We start from the raw sequence: 21,116 nt of genomic DNA, 5'->3' as shown, positions 1-21,116 counted from the left end.
GGAGTTTATAAACATTGAAGATTGGTTCATAGGTTATGTGTTCAGCTAATTGTGAACTATTCATCGTGTACATGTTCAGTGTATGTGATTAGGTTGATGTTTTAATCTCTTCATATGTTTCGTTGTATAGGTGTAGAACAATACAAGCCTAGTGAGTAACTTGGAGTGGCATATTTTCTCATTTGAATAGTCTTTCTTTAGTTAACTTGTAGTTTTATTTCGTCAACATCTTTCAAAACCAAAAATCAAATCTTTATGCTACATCTTTTTAAGTTTTTAAGTTTTAAACAATCTTCTACCTCCCTGTGGATCGACACTTGAAATATTACTAACGACGCTGTAATCTTGCAGTATCGTAGTATTATTAGAGTTAATTAATTAAACTTGATATCCTGTGTGCACTGAAGCAGATACTCTAAAATACGCATCAAGTTTTGGCGCCGTTGCCGGGGAGGCAATAGGTTGTTTAATACTTAGTAGTTTTATTTTTGTTTTATTTTATTTGATCTTTTGTTTTGTTTTGTTTAGGCAAACACTTCGTGTTCTTGGGGGTGATAGCCATCTACCACGTCGGGACTTGAAGACGAAGGAGTGTTTATATTAGGTGATATCTTTTTAATTCTTAGTTTAGTGATTATGATTATTTAGTTTTCACTAAATCACACACGTTTTATAGGAACTTACCCCGAAGTTGTCGAAAGGTCTCGCTTTCGGTAGTAGTGAAATATATTTTGTGTATGTGCTTGGTTTCTTTTCTGTTGTGCAGGTTTAGGTAATTAAAAAAAAAAGAAAAAAGAAAGTTGTGAATGCACACAAGATCACAGGGTACACCACCGTTTGGATTACTTTGTTATCAAAGAAAGAGAGGGCCGAGAGGTTCAGAGATTGAGATTTATCCGGACTATCAGAGTCCAGTTAGAAGTAACCCACTCTTCGAGTCCAGTTCAGAAAGTAGTTGTGGGACAGAGTCAGGCACCGAAATGGCTGAAGACGATAACAATGCTCCACCCATGAGAAGGTTTGGCGACATCCTTAGATCTGGAGTTGATTACCCGGGGGAGTTTGCCTATGCACATGACAATGTCAACATCCCACCTCACTACATTAGTTTGGTGAATGGTGGAAATCTTTTCCATGGTCGAGATGAAGAAGATCCGATGAGTCATTTGAATGCCTTCTATGAGTTGACAAATTCTCACCGACCGCCAAATGTGGAGCATCACCGGATCAAGAGAGCTTTATTCCCTTTCTCATTGAGAGAGAAAGCAAGGGAATGGTATGACTCATTACCGGGCTACAACATAGCAACATTTGAGGAGTTGAAGTCGAAGTTTCTCTTAGAGTACAATTCTCCAATAAAGATAGAGAAGTTGAGAGAGGAGGTCACTTCATTCCGGCAAAAGTATGATGAGTCATTTGCCGAAGCTTGGAAGAGATTTACAGACTTGCTAAGGAAATGCCCAAGTCACGGACTAGCTCCGGGGCATGATCTTTTGAAGTTCTACAAGGGACTTAATCATGAAGGCACAGGGTTGGTTACTGCAGGTTCGAGTGGAAACTTGGACGATTTGACCCATGATGAGGTGAGAGCGCTATTTCAAAGATTAGCGAACAATCAGAGGAATTGGCATAATCCAAGGAAGATGGCCGCGGGAGATATATTTGGTGCTACTAAGGAGTCGGAAAGAGTGTCAGCTATAGAAGCTCAAATGGCTGACTTTAGTACTCAAATTTCGTCGATGACGAATGCTGTCAAATCTATGCAGTTGACTCCTCAACCCCAAGCTGCGCCTATGATGAAGTGTGGAGTGTGCCAAGGAGGACATTATACAGATCAATGTCCAAGTTTGCAAGGAGCACCAGTGGAGGATGTGAACTACATTGGCAACAATCGTCAAGGTTTCAACCAAGGAGCTCAATATACCAATCAACAAAACTGGAGGCCTCAACAAGGAAACTGGAATCAAGCTGGTTATAGCAACACTGCAGGAAATCAATGGAGGAGCAATATCCAACCTCCGGGATTTGAGAAGAAGCCATCCAATGATGATCAAGTTGCGCAGATCTACTCCTTTATGACCAAGAATCAAAAGGAGAATGATCAATTCAAGGAAAAAGTGAATGAGAAGTTTGGCCATATTGATGCTACAATGAAGAATTTAGAGAGAATGATAGGCCAAATTGCTTCAGCTGCGGAAACAAGGACTCAAGGATCTATTCCGAGCACCACAGTCACAAACCCGAATGTTAATGAACAATGTAAAGCGGTTACTCTTAGAAGTGGAAAGAATTTAGATTCTATGCCAATAATGGACGGCCAAGGGTCTTCCGGCATCTCACACGCAGGGGCGGATGAGGTGTTAGGCTTGCACTCCTCGCACGCAGGGGCGGACGAGGTGTGTAAGGGAAGTCCCGAGTTAGTGCAGAAGGCACAACATGGTCAAGATGGGGCTGCATCCGGCGGCAAGATAATTGGTATGGAATCTGAATCTCATGGAAGACTATCGGTTGAAGAAAAAGGAAAGAAGATAGAAGAAGCAGACATGAGTTCAGAGAAGAAGGTTACTTTAAGCCCAGCACAAGATCCCAAGAGCATGTTCAATTTTCCCGATCATATTCCACCTCCACCATATCCATCAAAGAGGAGGAAAAGAGTCCCTAAAGAGAAGAGCTTCGAATGGATGATGAATGTGATCAGAAAGGTAAATGTGGATGTCTCTTTAGTTGATCTCTTCACCAATTTCCCTAAATTCTCCAAGTTCTTCAAAGACATGATGGCAAACAAGGAGAAGCTTCAAGATGAGGGAATTGTCCCGTTGAGCATGAATTGCTCACAATTAATTTCGGGAATGATGCCAAGAAAGAAGAGTGATCCGGGGGGATGTGTGATTCCTTGTGAGATTGGGGATACCATATTCACAAAATGCCTTTTAGATCAAGGATCGGGAATATCTCTCATGGCTTTGAAAACTGCTCGAGCCATAGGATTGGAGAAGAGAATTGAACTTATAGATATTGCTCTTCAATTGGCTGATCACTCAATTGTGAAGCCAACTGGGATTGTAGAGGATGTGCTAGTGAAAGTGGACAAGTTCATCATTCCCGTTGACTTTATTGTCTTAGACATGCCAGAAGATAAGGAAGTGTCTATTCTCTTTGGGCGGCCTTTTCTAGCCACTGGAGATGTGCTTCTTGGCACAAAAGATAACTCCGTCACTTTTAGAATCAATGGTGAACAAGTGACTATCAATGTAGATAAAGTGATGAAGCATCCAAGTGATGCTAAGGCATGCTTTAGAGTTGATGTTCTTGATCAATGTATTTTCGAGAAGAGTTGTTGTTCGATGCAAAAGGAAGATAGTGTGTTTGATGAAGGGAGTTTGGAACAAGATTTTGGTTTCCCAATGAAAGTTGACTTCAATGAAGAGGAGAATTATGAACAGGAAATAAGCAAGGTAGTTGATGCTTGTGTGGCAGATTTGAGACCTTCTATTGAAGTCCCACCTAAGTTTGAATTGAAAGCTCTCCCATCAAATCTCAAGTATGCATTTTTAGGTGAGAATGAGACACTCCCGGTTGTCGTGTCGGCTTTGTTGAATAATGAAGAAGAGTCAAAATTGATAGAGCTTTTGAAGCTTCATAAGCAAGCTCTAGGATGGTCAATTGCCGACATCAAAGGAATTAGCCCTGCAGTTTGTATGCACAAAATTCTCATGGAAGATGAAGCTACACCGGTGAGAGACAAGCAAAGGAGGCTAAACCCTATTATGCAAGAGGTTGTTGAGAAGGAGGTGAAGAAGTTGTTAGATTTTGGTATGATCTATGCAATTTCTGACAGCCAATGGGTGAGTCCTGTTCAATGTGTACCAAAGAAAGGGGGGATAACTGTGAAGATAAATGAGAAGAATGAGGTCATGGCGACGAGGTTAGTAAATTCATGGCGAGTTTGCATGGATTACCAAAAATTGAATAAGGCCACAAGGAAGGACCATTTTCCATTACCCTTTATGGATCAACTGTTGGATAGGATTTCGGGTTATTCTCATTATTGCTTCCTTGATGGATACTCGGGGTACAACCAAATCACAATTGCCCCAGAAGATCAACACAAGACTACCTTCACTTGTCCCATTGGCACCTATGCATTCCGTAGGATGCCCTTTGGTCTTTGTAATGCGCCGACTACTTTTCAGCGGTGCATGATGGCTATTTTCACGGACATGAATGAGGATATAATGGAAATATTCATGGATGATTTCTCCGTGTTTGGCTCTTCTTTTGATCGGTGCTTACACAATTTAGGCCGAGTCTTGCAAAGATGTGAAGAGTCAAATCTTGTTTTGAATTGGGAGAAATGTCAATTTATGGTGAATGAAGGCATTGTGTTGGGTCATAAAGTATCAGAAAATGGTTTGGAGATGGATAAGGCAAAGATTGATGTGATTTCAAAATTGCCACCTCCAACAAATGTGAAGGGCATCCGTAGTTTCCTTGGACATGCGGGATTCTACCGAAGATTCATAAGAGATTTTTCAAAGATTGCAAAGCCACTTTGCAACTTACTTGAAAAGGATGCCAAGTTTGTTTTTGATGATAAATGCCTTGAGGCATTTGAGATTCTCAAGAAAAAGTTAGTTGAAGCTCCTATTATTATCACACCTGATTGGTCGAAGCCATTTGAGTTGATGTGTGATGCTTCAGACTATGCCGTGGGGGCCGTTCTAGGTCAAAGAAGAGAGAAGGTCCTACATGCCATCTACTATGCTAGCAAAGTACTCAATGAGAATCAATTGAATTACACTACAACAGAGAAGGAAATGCTAGCTGTCATCTTTGCTTTTGAGAAGTTTCGTGCTTATCTACTAGGTACGAAGGTGGTCGTATTCACAGACCATTCCGCTATTAAGTATTTAATGAACAAGAAAGATGCAAAGCCACGATTGGTGAGATGGATCCTACTTTTGCAAGAATTTGATGTTGAAATTAAAGACAAGAAAGGATCCGAGAACTTGGTTGCTGATCATCTTTCTAGACTTGATGGTGTGGAGGAGACAGAAGATGAGAAAAGGAGAAAAATCAATGAGAAATTTCCCGATGAGCAAGTGTTTCAAGTGAGTGCTCGGGAAACATATGTGCCATGGTTTGCCGATTTGGCAAACTACCTTGTCACGGGTTTGATGCCGGAAGGATTGTCTTCTAACCAAAAGAAGAAGTTTTTGAGTGACACTCGCATGTATGTTTGGGAAGACCCTTTTCTCTTCCGTCTTGGTAGTGATGGAGTGATTCGAAGGTGTGTGGGAGAACATGAACACCTTCAGATTATATCTGCATGTCATGATTCAGAATATGGCTGTCACTTTGGAGCACGTAGAACTGCATTTAAAGTGCTACAATCCGGATTCTTTTGGCCATCTATCTTCAAGGATGCTAAAGCCTATGTAGAGAGATGTGACAGTTGTCAAAGAACCGGGAATATCTCTTGGAGGAATGAAATGCCGATGAATAATATCCATGAGGTGGAGCTCTTTGATGTTTGGGGATTAGATTTCATGGGGCCTTTTCCCAAGTCTAATGGGAAGCAATATATCTTAGTTGCAGTGGACTACGTTTCTAAGTGGGTAGAGGCTGAGGCATTACCTACCAATGATGCTAAAGTGGTGTTGAGATTCATCAAGTCTCATATCTTCAACCGCTTTGGAACACCTCGAGCCATCATTAGTGATGGAGGTACTCATTTTTGCAATAAGTTGTTTGCAAACCTCCTTGGAAAGTATGGTGTTGAGCATAAAGTTGCTACCCCTTATCATCCCCAAACAAGTGGCCAAGTGGAAGTCTCCAATCGTGAGATTAAAAGAGTTCTTGAAAAGGTGGTGAAGCCGTCCCGAAAAGATTGGTCTCAAAAACTAGATGATGCCTTGTGGGCATATCGAACGGCTTATAAAACTCCTATTGGAACTTCCCCTTACAAGATGGTGTTTGGAAAGGCATGTCATTTGCCGGTTGAGCTTGAGCATAAGGCGTTTTGGGCCTTGCAAATGTTGAATTTGGATTATGATTCGGCAACTAACAAGAGGATGCTTGAGTTGAATATCATGGATGAGTTTAGGCTGAATGCTTATGAGAGCGTTGATCTCTACAAGGAGCGGGCAAAGAAGATTCATGATGCAGCCATCAAACCTCGTCGATTCCATGAAGGACAGTTGGTCCTATTGTACAATTCTCGGTTGAAACTTTTCCCGGGAAAACTCAAGTCAAGATGGTGGGGTCCGTTTGTTGTGCACAAGGTGTATCCTTATGGTGCAGTGGATATTCGTGATCCTAAGTCCAATGATGTATGGAAGGTGAATGGTCAGAGGTTGAAGGTTTATCTAGGCGGTGACCTGTTGAAGGAAGAAAGGGAGGCGGTCGCACTACAAGATTCACAAGTGTAGACCCAAGGATGAAGAAGGTCGAGCCAACGACTATAAACAAAAGCGCTGATTGGGAGGCAACCCAAGTTTTTATTTCTTTTATTTTTATTTTTATTTTCATATGTTGGAGGTTTTGTTTGCTCAATTCTTTCCTCTAGCATTTATTTTGAATTGAGTGTTTCTTTATGTTTTGTTTTGTTTTGTTTTGTAGGAGCATATTGGAGCTTATGAGAGAGCACACCTACAATGGAAGATACACCCACCCTCCCACCCATATGCTACGGATTTCATGCCAAGTTTGGGGGAGTCTTCTATCCCTTTACTTTTTATGTTCTTCTTTGCTTGCATTGAGGACAATGAAGCATTCAAGTTTGGGGGGGTTGTTTGAGTTTGAATGAATTTTATGCATGATGCATGTTTTCTTGGGTGTATTGTATGCTAAAGGTGTTTTGAATCAATGTAACTGACGGATGCATGCTTTATCTTCGGCTTTCTGGTTGGGAAATCTTGTTTGATTTTACTTGATCTTTGAAGCTTAGGATGGATGGAATCTGTGCATTGATTTATTTGAAAGAACATTTTGTGACTACAACCGATTTCTTGAGTTGAGGAGAGTATGAAAGTCATATGTCTTGTGGAAATTATCTTGGATTGATTTGCTTTATTGAGTTGGGTGCTTGCATTCATATGTGTCAATGATATGGGATGATAAGGCACTAGGATGAACTTCATGGCCAAATATTCACATGCCTAGTCCAACAAATGATCCCCTAGAAGCCACTTTGAGCTTAATCCCCATTGTTTTATACAAATACTTAGCCAATTACTTAGCTACTAAAATAAGCCTCATTTTAGCCTCATCAATAAACCTTACTACTATTTGGGTGCTAAATACACGTTTGAGCTTTGTTGATTGTGTTGTGAGTGTTGGGTGGTGTTCGATCAAAGTTTAAAGATTTTTTCAGAATTGATGTAATGTATAAGTGTTGAGAAGGAAGTTCTTTGTAAGGAAAAAAGACGGCCTTCAAATTGTAAAAGTCGAGGCCTTTGAAAAAGAAGGAAAAAAAAAAGAAAATGAAAAAAAAGTGAAATAAAGTAGAACTTCCATTGCTTTGTAAAGATGTACTCTTGTCTAGAAAAGATCTCAAGTTTGGGGGAGTGAAAGTATGGGTTGTGAAATGTATATTGTTTGGTTCTTTAGCAGGAAGTTGTAGGAGTGAAGAATTTGGCACTCAAATATGTAGTTTTTGAGCTACTATCCATATTTATCCTACCTAATCCCTAGCTCCATTACAACCTATAATTTAAGACCTTGGACCTTATTGTTGATACATTGTGGATGTTTTGTAAATAGGTTGGTAGAGTTAAAGAATTTTGATTTGAAATCCGCGAGTCTATGTGATAAGTAATGCTTGACGAGTCAATGACGATGGTTTGAGTTGTAGGATCTAATGTTTGGACTTACTTTGAAGTGCACCTTGACTTGAAGTTCTAGGTGGATGAGTGATGGTTCATGAGAGTGGGAGATTTTGATTGGAAATGTTGGGGATTTAGATTTTGTCATTCATGTCCTTACATGATTCTTTGTGATGAAAAACCTTTGTGAGTTGAACTCTGAAATATAATGCTTTGAGTGATCTTGCTCGAGGACGAGCAAGTAAATAAGTTTGGGGGTATTTGATGTGAATCAAATGATACTAATTATACTCCAAGTTTTCTCATATTTTGTATATTTAAATCATCTATCAATTGATCATTAAGGTTTGATTATTATATATTAGTTGATAGATGTACATGTTGAGTAGGGTCTGATTGAAACTGTTCGTTGCCTATCAAGATGGTGTCCAAATTCTTTTATCTTACCACCATTATCTTTGTCTTTGAAATAGCTTCGCATGGGTATATTGCACGCCTCAATCGGAGCTCGGATGAAGAAGTTATGACCATTTGACGAAGGTTGCGCGAAGCAGTCAAAACCGGCAAAAACGCCCGGGTCGGGCGTTTTCAGCATTAAAAACGCCCAGGGACAGTGGAAACGCCCGGGTTGGCATAAAAAACGCCCGGGTTGGCACCATTTTGCCCGGTCGGGCGTTTTTCTCGAAAACTGCCGAATTTTAGGTTTCAAATTGGTTTCCGGGGCGGTTTAGCAAGACATTCAGACATATTCAGACACGAGAAAAGGGAGAGGAAAAGAGAGTAAGAGAGGAGGAAGAAGAAAAGGAAGAAATTCCGGCCAACATTCCGACGATCCGTCTCCAAATCCCAATTCCACTCAACGAGAGCATGGTTCCTATGGTTTTTGTTGCAAATTCTACCATGTGTTTAGGCTAAACTCTCTATGTTGCTCCAAGTTGTAATCTAGGCTTTGTATGGATGTTTCTACACCTTTGAACTCATGTGTTTGTTACCAACAATGTGCTTAATGTTTATACACTATGTTTTTGGCTAATAATTTAGTGTTGTTCTTTCCTTCGCTATTGTCTCTTTAACATAGTTTAGGAATGTTAGATTGTTGGTATGCTATCGAATTAGATTTGTTCAGAGGATAATTTGATAGTGGATTAAGTAGGTGATCATAGTAGATGTTTATTTCTCTAGCGCTTCCGCAGGAGTTTATAAACATTGAAGATTGGTTCATAGGTTATGTGTTCAGCTAATTGTGAACTATTCATCGTGTACATGTTCAGTGTATGTGATTAGGTTGATGTTTTAATCTCTTCATATGTTTCGTTGTATAGGTGTAGAACAATACAAGCCTAGTGAGTAACTTGGAGTGGCATATTTTCTCATTTGAATAGTCTTTCTTTAGTTAACTTGTAGTTTTATTTCGTCAACATCTTTCAAAACCAAAAATCAAATCTTTATGCTACATCTTTTTAAGTTTTTAAGTTTTAAACAATCTTCTACCTCCCTGTGGATCGACACTTGAAATATTACTAACGACGCTGTAATCTTGCAGTATCGTAGTATTATTAGAGTTAATTAATTAAACTTGATATCCTGTGTGCATTGAAGCAGATACTCTAAAATACGCATCAGGTACTCGCCCCAATCCCCTGCCCCAGTCGTCCACTCTTCACATGGTCTATGCCCAAACAATAATTTGATGATTTTTTTAATCAACCCCCCCCCCCCCTCCCCACCCCTCACTATATAAATACACCCCTCTGTATTTTATTTGAAAACACGAAATTAAAAAACAAATATAAACGGTTGTCAAAAGATAGGGTGGATGTATAATCCGGACTATTGCATGTGTTTGTGATGGAAAATAAAATGCTGATGTGGCCGGACGAAAAATAAAGAAAAGGTGAGTGTGCTATTGTGATTGATCTTTAATTTAAGTTCTGTGGTTTAGTTGATTCCCATAATTTTGGGTGCATAAGTCAATAAAATTAAAAGAATATTATTTTTAGAAATAAAATCCTGCCAACTTACACAAACAAATGCCACGTGCATGCTTTAGGCTTTGCTAGATGTTAAGACACAAGATCTGTCCACAAAATCCTGCCAACTTATACAAATACAACATGTCATTAGTGTTTGAAAGTTGTCTGCACAATTTTGGGATTTGATTTGGTTATTGTTAACTTATGGTTTTTCGTTTTCTATCATTTGTAGTTATATAAGATAACACTTCGATCGGTTGTTTTATTTAAGAAAATTGCGTCCCACTATGTTGCGTGGACATTGTTTAAATATGACGTGTGACACGAGATATGCAATATTAATATTGTTATATGTTACTATTATTATTTGCTCTATAACTGTTTGTTAGTTGGCTTTTATATTGTCTGAGTATTGATTTTTTTGCTAATTGGATGTGCTACTTTTGATATGCTCGTCAATTTCTGACTTTGAGTATTTTTTTTAATTATTAAACAAAGGTTTGAAAGCTAGAACTAGAGGAAGAGTTTGGTTTAGACTTTTAGTACATACTAATAAGTCAATGATATAAAAAGAGAGACAAGAATACCTAATTACCGGATAAACGTATGAACCAAAACCAGCATATGCCAGTTTTAATGTATTTCCTAGAAAATGCATTTGGTCAAAATGTCAAATGTTAAATGAAATAGGAGTAGCATTTATTAATATTTAATACTATTATTATTAATATGGAAACTGACTCCAAGTTTTCAGACAAATTATGGAATCCTTGAAGGCTTGAACGATAAACCGTCGGTATATAGGAAAAAAATTATTGAATTCAATCATTTATTCACTAAAATTAATAATAATATATAAATCCAATTGTAAGCACACTATTCCCCGTGCTGATTTGTATGCACCTTAATAGGTGGGACAACTAACCCAAGGATTTAAAGCTGCTCCATACCCAATTCCCTGACCATTTGGTTAAAGATGGCCGAGTCTCATGCCACTCGACCACATCATTTAGTATATTCTATAGAAGTATATAACTATATAAATAATATAATAAATTATAGTATTAATACTTTTAACATTAAATGAAATGGAAGAAAAACAATTTTCATGTGAACAAGACTTGTTTGATTGAAAGGAAAGACTTTTCCATTCGAATATGTAATTGTTCTCTTCATACATTGTAAGTAAAACTTGAAGAAATAGGTGATTTTCATAAAGGCATCTCATATTATTTGGTTTATTGACATTAAATAATATTGTCTTCAAGGCATGTTTTTCTCGTTCTAGAGTTTAGTTCCAGTTGCTAATCGAAAAAGGTTTGGAATACTAGATCCACGTTCATTATAAATGACAGATAATTGCTAATCCAAGGAGAGATCGTCCTTTGTACCGTAAATGGAGTCACGATAAGTTAGATTTTCCTTTTAGTTTTAGAAGAAACGTTGATAAGTTGTGAAATGTCTTTTTGGACCCACGATATAAAATGTTAGATTCGGGTACATATCACATTTTCCTCACATTTAAAAAACGAAGTAATTAAAGGAGAAGCTATGTCAACTGGGATTTGGATCTCCTGCTGTGGCTCCAAGCACAGCAGGGGCTGCTGTTTCACACAGCAAATATTTTAAAATAAAAAAAATTAATATTTTATATATTATTTTAATATTATATTTTAATATTAAAAAATTAGCTGTATGTAACAGCAGCCCCTGCTGTGCTTGGAGCCACAACAGGGGATCCAAACTCATGTCAACTGTCACTACCCTCATTATCTTTCCAAATTAAAATCACATTTAATTTAGCTGGAATTTGATACTCTTTTCCATTTATTTTCTTTTTCTTGGTAGGGAAATGAAACAATCAAACAACTAATTAATGTAAAGCTTGAATCCTTTTGGGGAAAAAAAAAAAAAAAAGCTCGAATCCTTTTCGTGAAATAGTTAAATACATTCCCCATTTTCTGAATTTTAGCATCTTTTACATGACCCGTTTGGGTTTTACATTATTTAAATTAACTAAATTATATATTTCTTAAATTGAACAATTAAAATAATTTTATTACAAGTAGTGAGTTGTTTAAATTTTTGAGTTCCAAATCTCTTTCATTCTTTATCTTTTGTTAAATTTTATTGTGCGGGCTTTGTCTGGAGAATTAGCGTATTAGTTAGATTTTCACACATGATGTCTACTTTTTTCCAATTGATATTTAATCATCTGCCACCAATAAACAACTTGATACAGGGAGACTTTATTAAATTTTTTGGGTAGTTCTTTCTTCTTTCAAATATCTGTAAACAAGCAAACTACTCAATTTTATTTTATTTTATTATGTCAATTTCATCACGAAAAATGGGATCAACCCAGTTTGTTATAGTTTAGTTGTTTAGTTTCATGGTTTTTCTGAATTTTGCTATTTAGACTCTTCTGCTAATTTGCATTATCTTTTCTAATGGTTGTCCATTATTTTTGTTTTGCAGACTTTGGATGAAACATTTGTTTTTAGAGTAAGGGCCAAAATTGGTCCTGAACATATAATCATTTTATGTTTTTGGTCCTAAATATTATCTTTTGGATTTTGTGGTCCTGAACATATGGAAATTTGATCATTTTGGTCCTCCCGTCAACATTTCCGTTAAAAACTAACGGTCAACGGGTTTAATCCCAGTTTTGATCAAATTAAACTTTTAATTATTTTTTACTCCCTAATTAATTCCCTAATTATTTTTACACTTCAATTTCATCTTCTTCCTTCCTCTCATCTTTCATCTTCTTCCTTCATCTTCCTGTCAAACCCTAGGTTAAATAATACATTAGATGTGTGTGTGTGTGCATTTTATAGTTTACCGGACGCAGTTATTCTACGACTGAAATTGATGAAATGCGATCAGAGTGGGCAGACGACATATTTGACCTGTTTCGTTTGCCAACGGACCAGGTATTATTCATGATTTAAATCAATCTTTAGTTTCAATGTTACAATTTCTACTCCTTCTTCTTCTCCATAGCAGCAGGCCATATCTCCTATTCACCCCACAACTCCTATTTCAGCAGCAATGACTGATGCCACCACTATTTTTCCAACTGTTTTGACTCAGCCAACGACAGTTCGCTCCACACACTCCATCAAGAAACCATCTTATCTTAAAAATTACTACATCTGAACTATTGTAATCTTGTTATCTATTTGAATTTCCTAGTTTTGTCAAGTTTCTATTAATGCTAGGGTTTGAGAGGAAGAGGATAGAAGAAGATGAAAGATGAGATGAAGGAAGAAGATGAAATTGAAGTGTAAAAATAATTAGGGAATTAATAAGGGAATTAAAAATCAGAATTAAAAGTTTAATTTGGTCAAAATCGGGATTAAACCCGTTGACCGTTAGTTTTTAATGGAAATGTTGATGGGAGTAGGGGTGTGCATTCGGGTTTCGGTTCAGTTTTTCGCCCAAACCGAACCGAACCCGAAAAACCGAATTTAGGCTAAAATTGAAACCGAACCGAACCAAAAAACCGAAAAACCGAAAATCGAAAAACCGAAAACCGAACTTAAAAAACCGAACCAAACCGAAAAAACCGAAACTTCAAAACAAAACCGAAAAAAAATAGTATATTTTAATATATCTAATTTATTTTATTTTATATATACTAATAGAATATAAATATATATAATATAAAATTAATATAATATATATAATATTTATTATATAAAAATATATTAGAAGAATATATATTATATATATGATATAATACTAAATTAATAGGATAAAAATATATAATAATATATTTAAAATATAATTCGGTTTTTCGGTTTTTTTTTTCGCCCAAACCGAACCGAACCGAAAAACCGAAAAAACCGAACCGAATTTCAAAATTTCGGTTTGGTTCGGTTCGGATATTCGATTTTCGGTTATTTTGCTCACCCCTAGATGGGAGGACCAAAATGATCAAATTTACATATGTTTAGGACCACAAAATCCAAAAGATAATGTTTATGACCAAAAACGTAAAAGTGGTCATATGTTCAGGACCAATTTTGGTCTTTACTCTTGTTTTTATTATTCACCATGTGATCATTATTTTTTTGTGATTTATATTTTGAATAATTTTTATAATATTAAGTTGCAATTTATTTTATTTTTGGCTTGACTGTTTTATATGTTTGGGAAAACGCAGCGGAAATTGCAAAAACAAATAAATCCACAAAAGAATCTATTTAGGTGATTATGTGGATCGATTCAATTTCATGCTTGAACATGTAGAGACATATAATTGCACAATTAATCACATAATTTAAATTAAATTATGATGTTGAATACTTACAATAATGATTCTCCAAAGAATCGAAGTGGCTTGCTACTTCTCCACGTGTAGATCTTGAAGCTTGATTGTGAATGCAAGACCAAAGATCTTCTAACCTATGACCCTTAACTCTATAGATCTAAATTCCTTGTGGGGGGAATCTTTTAGTAAGTATAAGGATCTTGAAGGAGGCTATGGTCACACAAAGAGGAATTTCGAATTCCTCAATTAGAGAGAGAGGGTCGAAAATTCCAAGTGTGGAGGCTAGGGTTTTTGTGTTGTATATTGTCTCCTCTCCTTACATCCTTATTTATAGAGTTTATGATGGGCTAGGTTAGGGATCTATGGGGCTTGGATTAGGCCTCTCCAATTGGACCTTCTTTACTAATTAAATTATAACCCATAATTCAATATAAGGTCAATGGAATATTTTTTCTTGTGCAACTATCGAATAAATACTGACTGCCTATCCAATCCGTGATTACAAGCAATCCGGGTTAACCTCTTTAATATATTATTTTCCGTGTCTAAGACTTTCTATATCCATTAATTAATTTGTGGTCTGCTATAGACTTAAACTAATTAATATCTTTTTATTTCCAAGAGTTTGTCTAGTACGAGATGTATATCAAAATATACTTTTCATTTTCTATTTATTCTTGGATTAAATCCAAACCGGTCGGGTTTTCGAATAATAGAACTTATCTCGAACACCTCTTGGGGATATAGTCAAACCACGCAGGCACACGATTCAATGTAATAATAAAAACTGACACCATGTTGTATATTAATTACTACTACCCAAAATATTAGGAATATTGGGTTGCGAAAAACCCGCACCTATTGATAAGTCAAAGCAGCGTATAATTAAATAACATGTGTCCTATATTATTACAAAGATTAGGAAATATTAAATCTCCAAGACATTGTCTTACAGTAGATAGCAACAAAGACGTGTCTATACTTTAGATCCATTCAATGCTATACCACACCAGTGTCACTAGTCATTCTCAAGGTAAAGACGACTTTCGGATGGACACTGCAACTTTTCACGATAGGTAGCCAAGGCCTATCTAGGTTGTGAAAAAGTTTTACTTCTACAAGGTACCGGTTGGGCCACCTACTGTGATGACCTGTTCCACGACCCAACCTTCAATGTAAAAGACTTAGACTGATTTTACTTTCCGGCGTTTTAATTATATAATTTAATATACAATTGGATACGGTCAATACCCATTAAAGTAAAATACACAGTATGAAGAAAACATTTATTATTCTCATTAAATGAAGAGTGCTTACAATATATAAACAATTTATCAAATTCAAAATAAAGTCGAAAAATGCTTTTTAGTATATCTGTTCCAACATTATATAGTATTAACGTACTAAGAAAAAGTTCGAGATAAATTGCTAGAATAAAATTCCTTTAGAGGAACCATGAATGATACTACTAGTGTATAAATAAAAAATAACTTGTAATTTTAAAAACAAAAATCTATACAATATATAAAAGGGGAGTTTTGGGTGGTTTTGAATAATTATTTTATGCTGAAGGGATGTAAATGCAATTAATATAAAATTCAGAAATTAATTCTAATAAATATATAATCCTAATATTTCCCACTTTTCTTCTCATTAGTGGAGATTAGTTTCCCATGTTTCATATATACGTGAGTGTGCGGGAGGTTAGTAAAGATAATGAGGCGGTAAATTTATCAGGTATGATCTAATTCATTTTTTAAAGGAATTTGTGGAGTTTGTATTTTATCGTATTTACTGGATCTTCAGTTCCGTTTGCACGGCACCAGATCTAATTTTCGCCATTTATCCGTGGAATTTAGCTTATTAGTCATGTGTTTGATTGTAGCTGATGTTTCAGATCTGAATTGGTGTTTTATTTTATGTGGAGGGAGGAATCGTTTGTTTATTAGGGGAATTTTTGTTGTGTTTTGTTGCATTGTTATTTGATTATGATTGTTCATTGCTGTTTTCTTTTGTCAATTGGTATACCGTTTTGGTGGTATATTTTGCTGGAAAGGTTATTGTTTGCATGACTTGAAATGATGAAATCGCTGTATTTTTGTTTTAGAAATTGATATGTGTCATTTTGAATGTTGCATTTTTTTATTCAATTCAGAGAAAAAGTTTTTTGTGGTTTATTTAAGTATAACATGTTGCGCAGGATTGAGCTAGCCAATTCAGCATCTCACGGGCAAGGGTGGGATGAAGAAGGTTTTTGAACAAACTGTATGTGACATGTAAGTTTCTCTTATAACTTTATTCCACGGATATGCTCACTTTGCACTTTATTTTATAGTTGTCTTCCTACTGTTTATTTTATCTTCTCTTAAATAAAACATGTATCTAGATTATAGAAAAATGTGCTTAGCAAACTACTCTGGATATAGAATCGTGAGCTATCAAGCTTGCAAAACAAATTAGCTTTACCATTCAGAATTTCAAATATTGTGGTGATTTATTTAGTTAGATCATGTCTTACTTTTAGTCTGCCAAGCATTTCTTATGAATGTGTTGTTTGTCAACCTACAGCAACACAGGGGTCAACAAGAAAGTTCTTAAAGTCCCATCAATTGAGCAGAAGGTAATATCTATATTGTAATTTGATTCAATTTATATTTATATATTTTATCCCCAAATTTATTAATAGGTTATTGCTGCACTCTTCTGCAATATGATTATTTGGACTTATTTCCTAACATCAATGATACAGGTGCAACCAGAGGCGGAGCTACGATGGGGCCCCCAGCCATTCGAGTTTTGCTTATATAATATATATTCTGACACATTATTCCAAAATATTCGCAGCACAGTTGGCAAATGGTCCCAGGTTTAGAATATGCTTCTTTTGGAGGTGCTGAGTTCGATTCCCAGGATGCAATTATTTTTTCAATATTTGTCCATCCTTATTTCTTGTCAAATCATCATTCTAAATATGCAATATTTACCCAATATTCTTTAAAAATTGTTTATTTATTTACCCAATGTTATTCTAATTTATTTGTTGTCAAATTATATTTTAGAGATGTGTTATACTTAATCGAAGACTTTTAAAGGTTATAGTTTGAAATGATGTTATTTGTAGAATGACTTGTAAATATTGTATCATACTATATACCAGACAATATTATATTTTAAACTAATTTTTTTATTAGTATTGTAATAATTTATAGTTTTATAAAAAAAATTCTAGTATGAATAATTAAATAATTTTATTTTACTTATGAAAAACTTAATTTTATTAGTAGGTTATTCTATTCTTATAAGGTCATTACAAAGTGTTTATAACAATTATTCTCAATTAGATTACATTTGCTTGATATGCATTTAATTCTTGACTATTTGCTTGATATGCATTTAATTCTTGAGTAAAAGTACAGATCTAAAAACATCCCGTGATTTTTAAGATCTTCAAAACATAACATTAAAAAAAGTCTCCCTACACTAATTTTGATGATAAAAACATCGAGAAATACATGCAACTATTAACAGTGGTAGAGCTAAAAAATTTCGTCATTCTTGGGCCCCCCACCGAAAAATTTCTGGCTTCGCCACTGGGTGCAACTAATAGACCTCAAGAACTCGATGAGGCAACGAGACGACGATTGACAAAGAGACTGTATATTCCACTCCCTACTACAGGTCCACAATGATGAGATTGATTTTAATTTTAAACTTAATGTAGTGTATATAGATGTTTTAAAAATTGATGAGTAATTATCCATTGTGTTTAATTCTTTATTATGGTAGATTTGTAGTACCTTCCTACTCCATGATATGTTTAAACATTATATTATGTGATTTGTTTCAAATTTATTATGCTTTAATGTTGATTTGTATAGATTTTTTATTCTCATATAACTAAAATTGATTCTAATTTTATTTAATTAATTTAAAATTGAAAATTAGTGTGTTAAAAATATATTAATCTGTGCATAGCACATGCGTGATATTAGTAAATTTAAAATTTGAGTTGTTTCTGTTATATAAAAAAATGCATTAAATAGGTATAGTAAATTTTACTAGCGTATAAGTAAAAAAAAGTATAGGAGGAGCCATCATACTTCCTTAACTTTCTATATTTAAAAATTCAATCTGAAAATAACTCACCTATATAGCATTTTTATTTTAAAAAAACAACATAACTATTGTAATATCTAAAACCTGTCAAAAAATTAATTCAAATTATGTTATCTGCCCTAATTCATGACTACCTCTCGTCATCTAATCAACTTAACTTGTACCAATAAAAAAATACACAATGCAATGACCAAAGACAGTCGACATTAAAATAAAATTAATTATCTAATAAAAATTAGAAAATAAAAGCACACAAAATGAATACTTCAAAAGCAACCAAGCGCACTAGAAAAAAAAATATTAGTTAACAACAACAAAAAAACGTAAAGTTTCGTCCAAATTATGGCCCCTCTCCCCAATTTTCAAAATCAGTAGGAAAAACAATGACGTTTTTAATTTGTTAGCAATAACTATTACTCCATGACAAAAATATCTACTTACAAATACATTGTTTTTTAAAAAAATTTAAATGATGCTGCTTTTTATAAATAAATAATTATAAACTTTTGAAAGTTGCATCAAATAAGTTTGAATCGGACAAATGCAATACTTAGGCATAACATTGTTTTCTTTATTAATAGATCATATCGTTTAACATACTAGGGGAGATGTTCACAGATCATTATCGACTGTCACATCAGTTACAACTTTACCAAAAACTTCGCTGCAAGGTAAATACAAACAAATAGAACCGACTAATTTTAAAAGTAAGATGAACAATGGAGAATACGACAAAAATTTAGTGTATTTTTCCAAAAAATTGCCCTAAATAAATTAGTATCCTTTTTCTTTAATGACAAATAATAATGGCAACAATTACAACTATTATTTAATTTCGTCAGACACACAAACTCTATATCGATGCTCTGTCTCTCTTCCCCATCTCTCAATGCAATCTCTTATGATAATAAATTAATAATAAACAAATCCAAATGTAAGCATTTACAATTATGAATAGTCATAGGCTTATAGTATTTGTTACAAAATATTCGTAAGCGTAAAATGTTCAAAAGCACATCATTTAGTGTTGTATATAAATAGAAGTATAGATGTATAATTAATTATAGTATTAACACTTTTAACATTAAATGAAAAGGAAAAAAAACATTTTTCTGTGTGAACACGAGTCGTTTGATTGAAATTGAAGAAAGACTATTCCATTGGAATCCTTAATTGTTCCCTTCATACATTATTAGTAAAAATCGAAGAAATAGGTGGTTTTCTTATAATGTTTTTTCTCATGCTATATGCCCTATTGACATTCAAAACATTGTCTTCCACAGATGTTTTTCTCGTTCTTTGAGTTTAGTTCCCATTGCTAATCGAAAGAGGTTTGAAACCCGAGATCCACGTCAAACGACAAATAATTGCTAACTCAGTGAGAGATCGCCCTTTGCACTATAAATGGAATCACGAGAAGTTAAATTTTTCTTTTGATTATAAAAGAGACCTCGATAAGTAAGTTATGAAATGTCTATTGGACCCAAAATATAAAATGTCATTCTCCAAATCCATATTATATTTTCCCCACATTTGAAAATGAAAGTAGTTAAAAGGAGATGCTATGTCAATTGACACTCCACTCTTTATATATTTCAAAATTATAATCACACTAAATTGTGCTGGAATTTAATAATCTTTTCCATTTATTTTCTTTTCCTTTGTGAGAAAATGAAACAACTAATTAATGTACAGCTTGAATCCTTTTGTGTAGTTGCAATCCCCATCTTCTGAATTTTAGCATCTTTGACATGATCCAACTGGATTTTGAAATTATTTTAAATAAACTAAATTATATTTCGAAAATTGAACAATTAAAACAATTCTATAAATGTACAAGCACTGTAGTTTCTTAAATTGCTGAGTTAGATTTTCGCACATGATATCTACTTTTTTTCAATCGATGTTTATCATTAGAAGCCAGTATACAACTTGATTTAGGGATATTTTATTAATTTTAAATAAAGGTTAACAAGCAAGATACTCGATTTTATATAGTACTACTATTTTATTATGTCAATTTCATCAAGAAAAATGAGACCAACACAGTTTAGAGCTATAGTTTAGTTGTTTAGTTTCGTATTTTTTCTGATTTTTGCTATAAGATTCTTCTGCTAATTTGTGTATCTATTCTTATGCTTGTCCAATGTTTTTATATTATAGTACAGATTTTGGATGAACATTTTATTTTTATTTATCGTGTGATCATTATTTTTTATTGTGGTTAATATTTTGAATAGTTTGTTTTTTTTGACCTGAACATTTTAGAATGATATTCTTTTAAATGGCCTGTAATTTTGAAACAAAATTATATTTAAATTTGAGCTATTTCTGTTATTTAAAAATGCAATAAATAGGGAGAGTGAATTTTACCGGTGAATAAATAAAAAAGATATGATAAGCCATCATCATACTTCCTTAAATTTCCATATTTCAAAATTGAATCCAAAAATCACTCACCTAAATATAGCATTTTTATTTTAAAAAAAATCCAACATAACCATTGTAATTACTAATTACTACTAACGGATCTGTGTAGATGTTGCTTTCAAATCTAAAACATGTCAACAATTTAATTCTAATCATATTATCTGCCTTAATATATTGACTACATCTCGTTATCTAATGAACTGAATTTGTACTAATAAAAAAATACACAATGTTTCTTCAATATTTAAAAATTGTAAAACAAATCACTTTTTGTTTTAGCAATGACCAAAGACAGTCACTTTCATTCAATATGTTGATAAATATTAGAAAATCAAAGCACACAAAAAGAATACCTCAAAAGCATCCAAAGTGCACTAGAAAAAAAAGTTTTTATCCCTAAAAAACATAAAAATATAATAAAAAAACTACAATTATAATGATCTCATCAAAATTAAACTAAATGTCAAATTACCAAAAATAAAGTTTTGTCAA

At 34.3% G+C, this 21,116-nt stretch overlaps 1 protein-coding gene and 1 long non-coding RNA gene across 2 annotated transcripts; both read left to right on the top strand.

The window, feature by feature from the left end:
• Positions 1–806: 806 nt before the first annotated feature.
• On the top strand, positions 807–6,431 carry LOC125221037 (uncharacterized). Its single transcript, XM_048123162.2, has 2 exons — positions 807–3,944; positions 4,419–6,431. Exons 1-2 carry the CDS (start codon positions 807–809, stop codon positions 6,429–6,431), a joined length of 5,151 nt encoding a protein of 1,716 aa, XP_047979119.2.
• Positions 6,432–15,744: 9,313 nt separating this feature from the next.
• LOC148930616 (uncharacterized) lies at positions 15,745–17,057 on the top strand. Its single transcript, XR_016136541.1, has 4 exons — positions 15,745–15,815; positions 16,279–16,354; positions 16,647–16,698; positions 16,828–17,057. It is a non-coding gene; the product is annotated as an uncharacterized LOC148930616 (long non-coding RNA).
• Positions 17,058–21,116: the final 4,059 nt, after the last annotated feature.

The sequence above is a fragment of the Salvia hispanica genome, chromosome 3, assembly GCF_029641045.1.
Source record: "Salvia hispanica isolate PSC_SH4W2 chromosome 3, Shi_PSC_v1, whole genome shotgun sequence".
NCBI lineage: Eukaryota > Viridiplantae > Streptophyta > Magnoliopsida > Lamiales > Lamiaceae > Salvia > Salvia hispanica.
The sequence above is the reverse complement of the archived record's forward strand: the minus strand, read 5'-3'. Positions and strand labels throughout refer to the sequence as shown.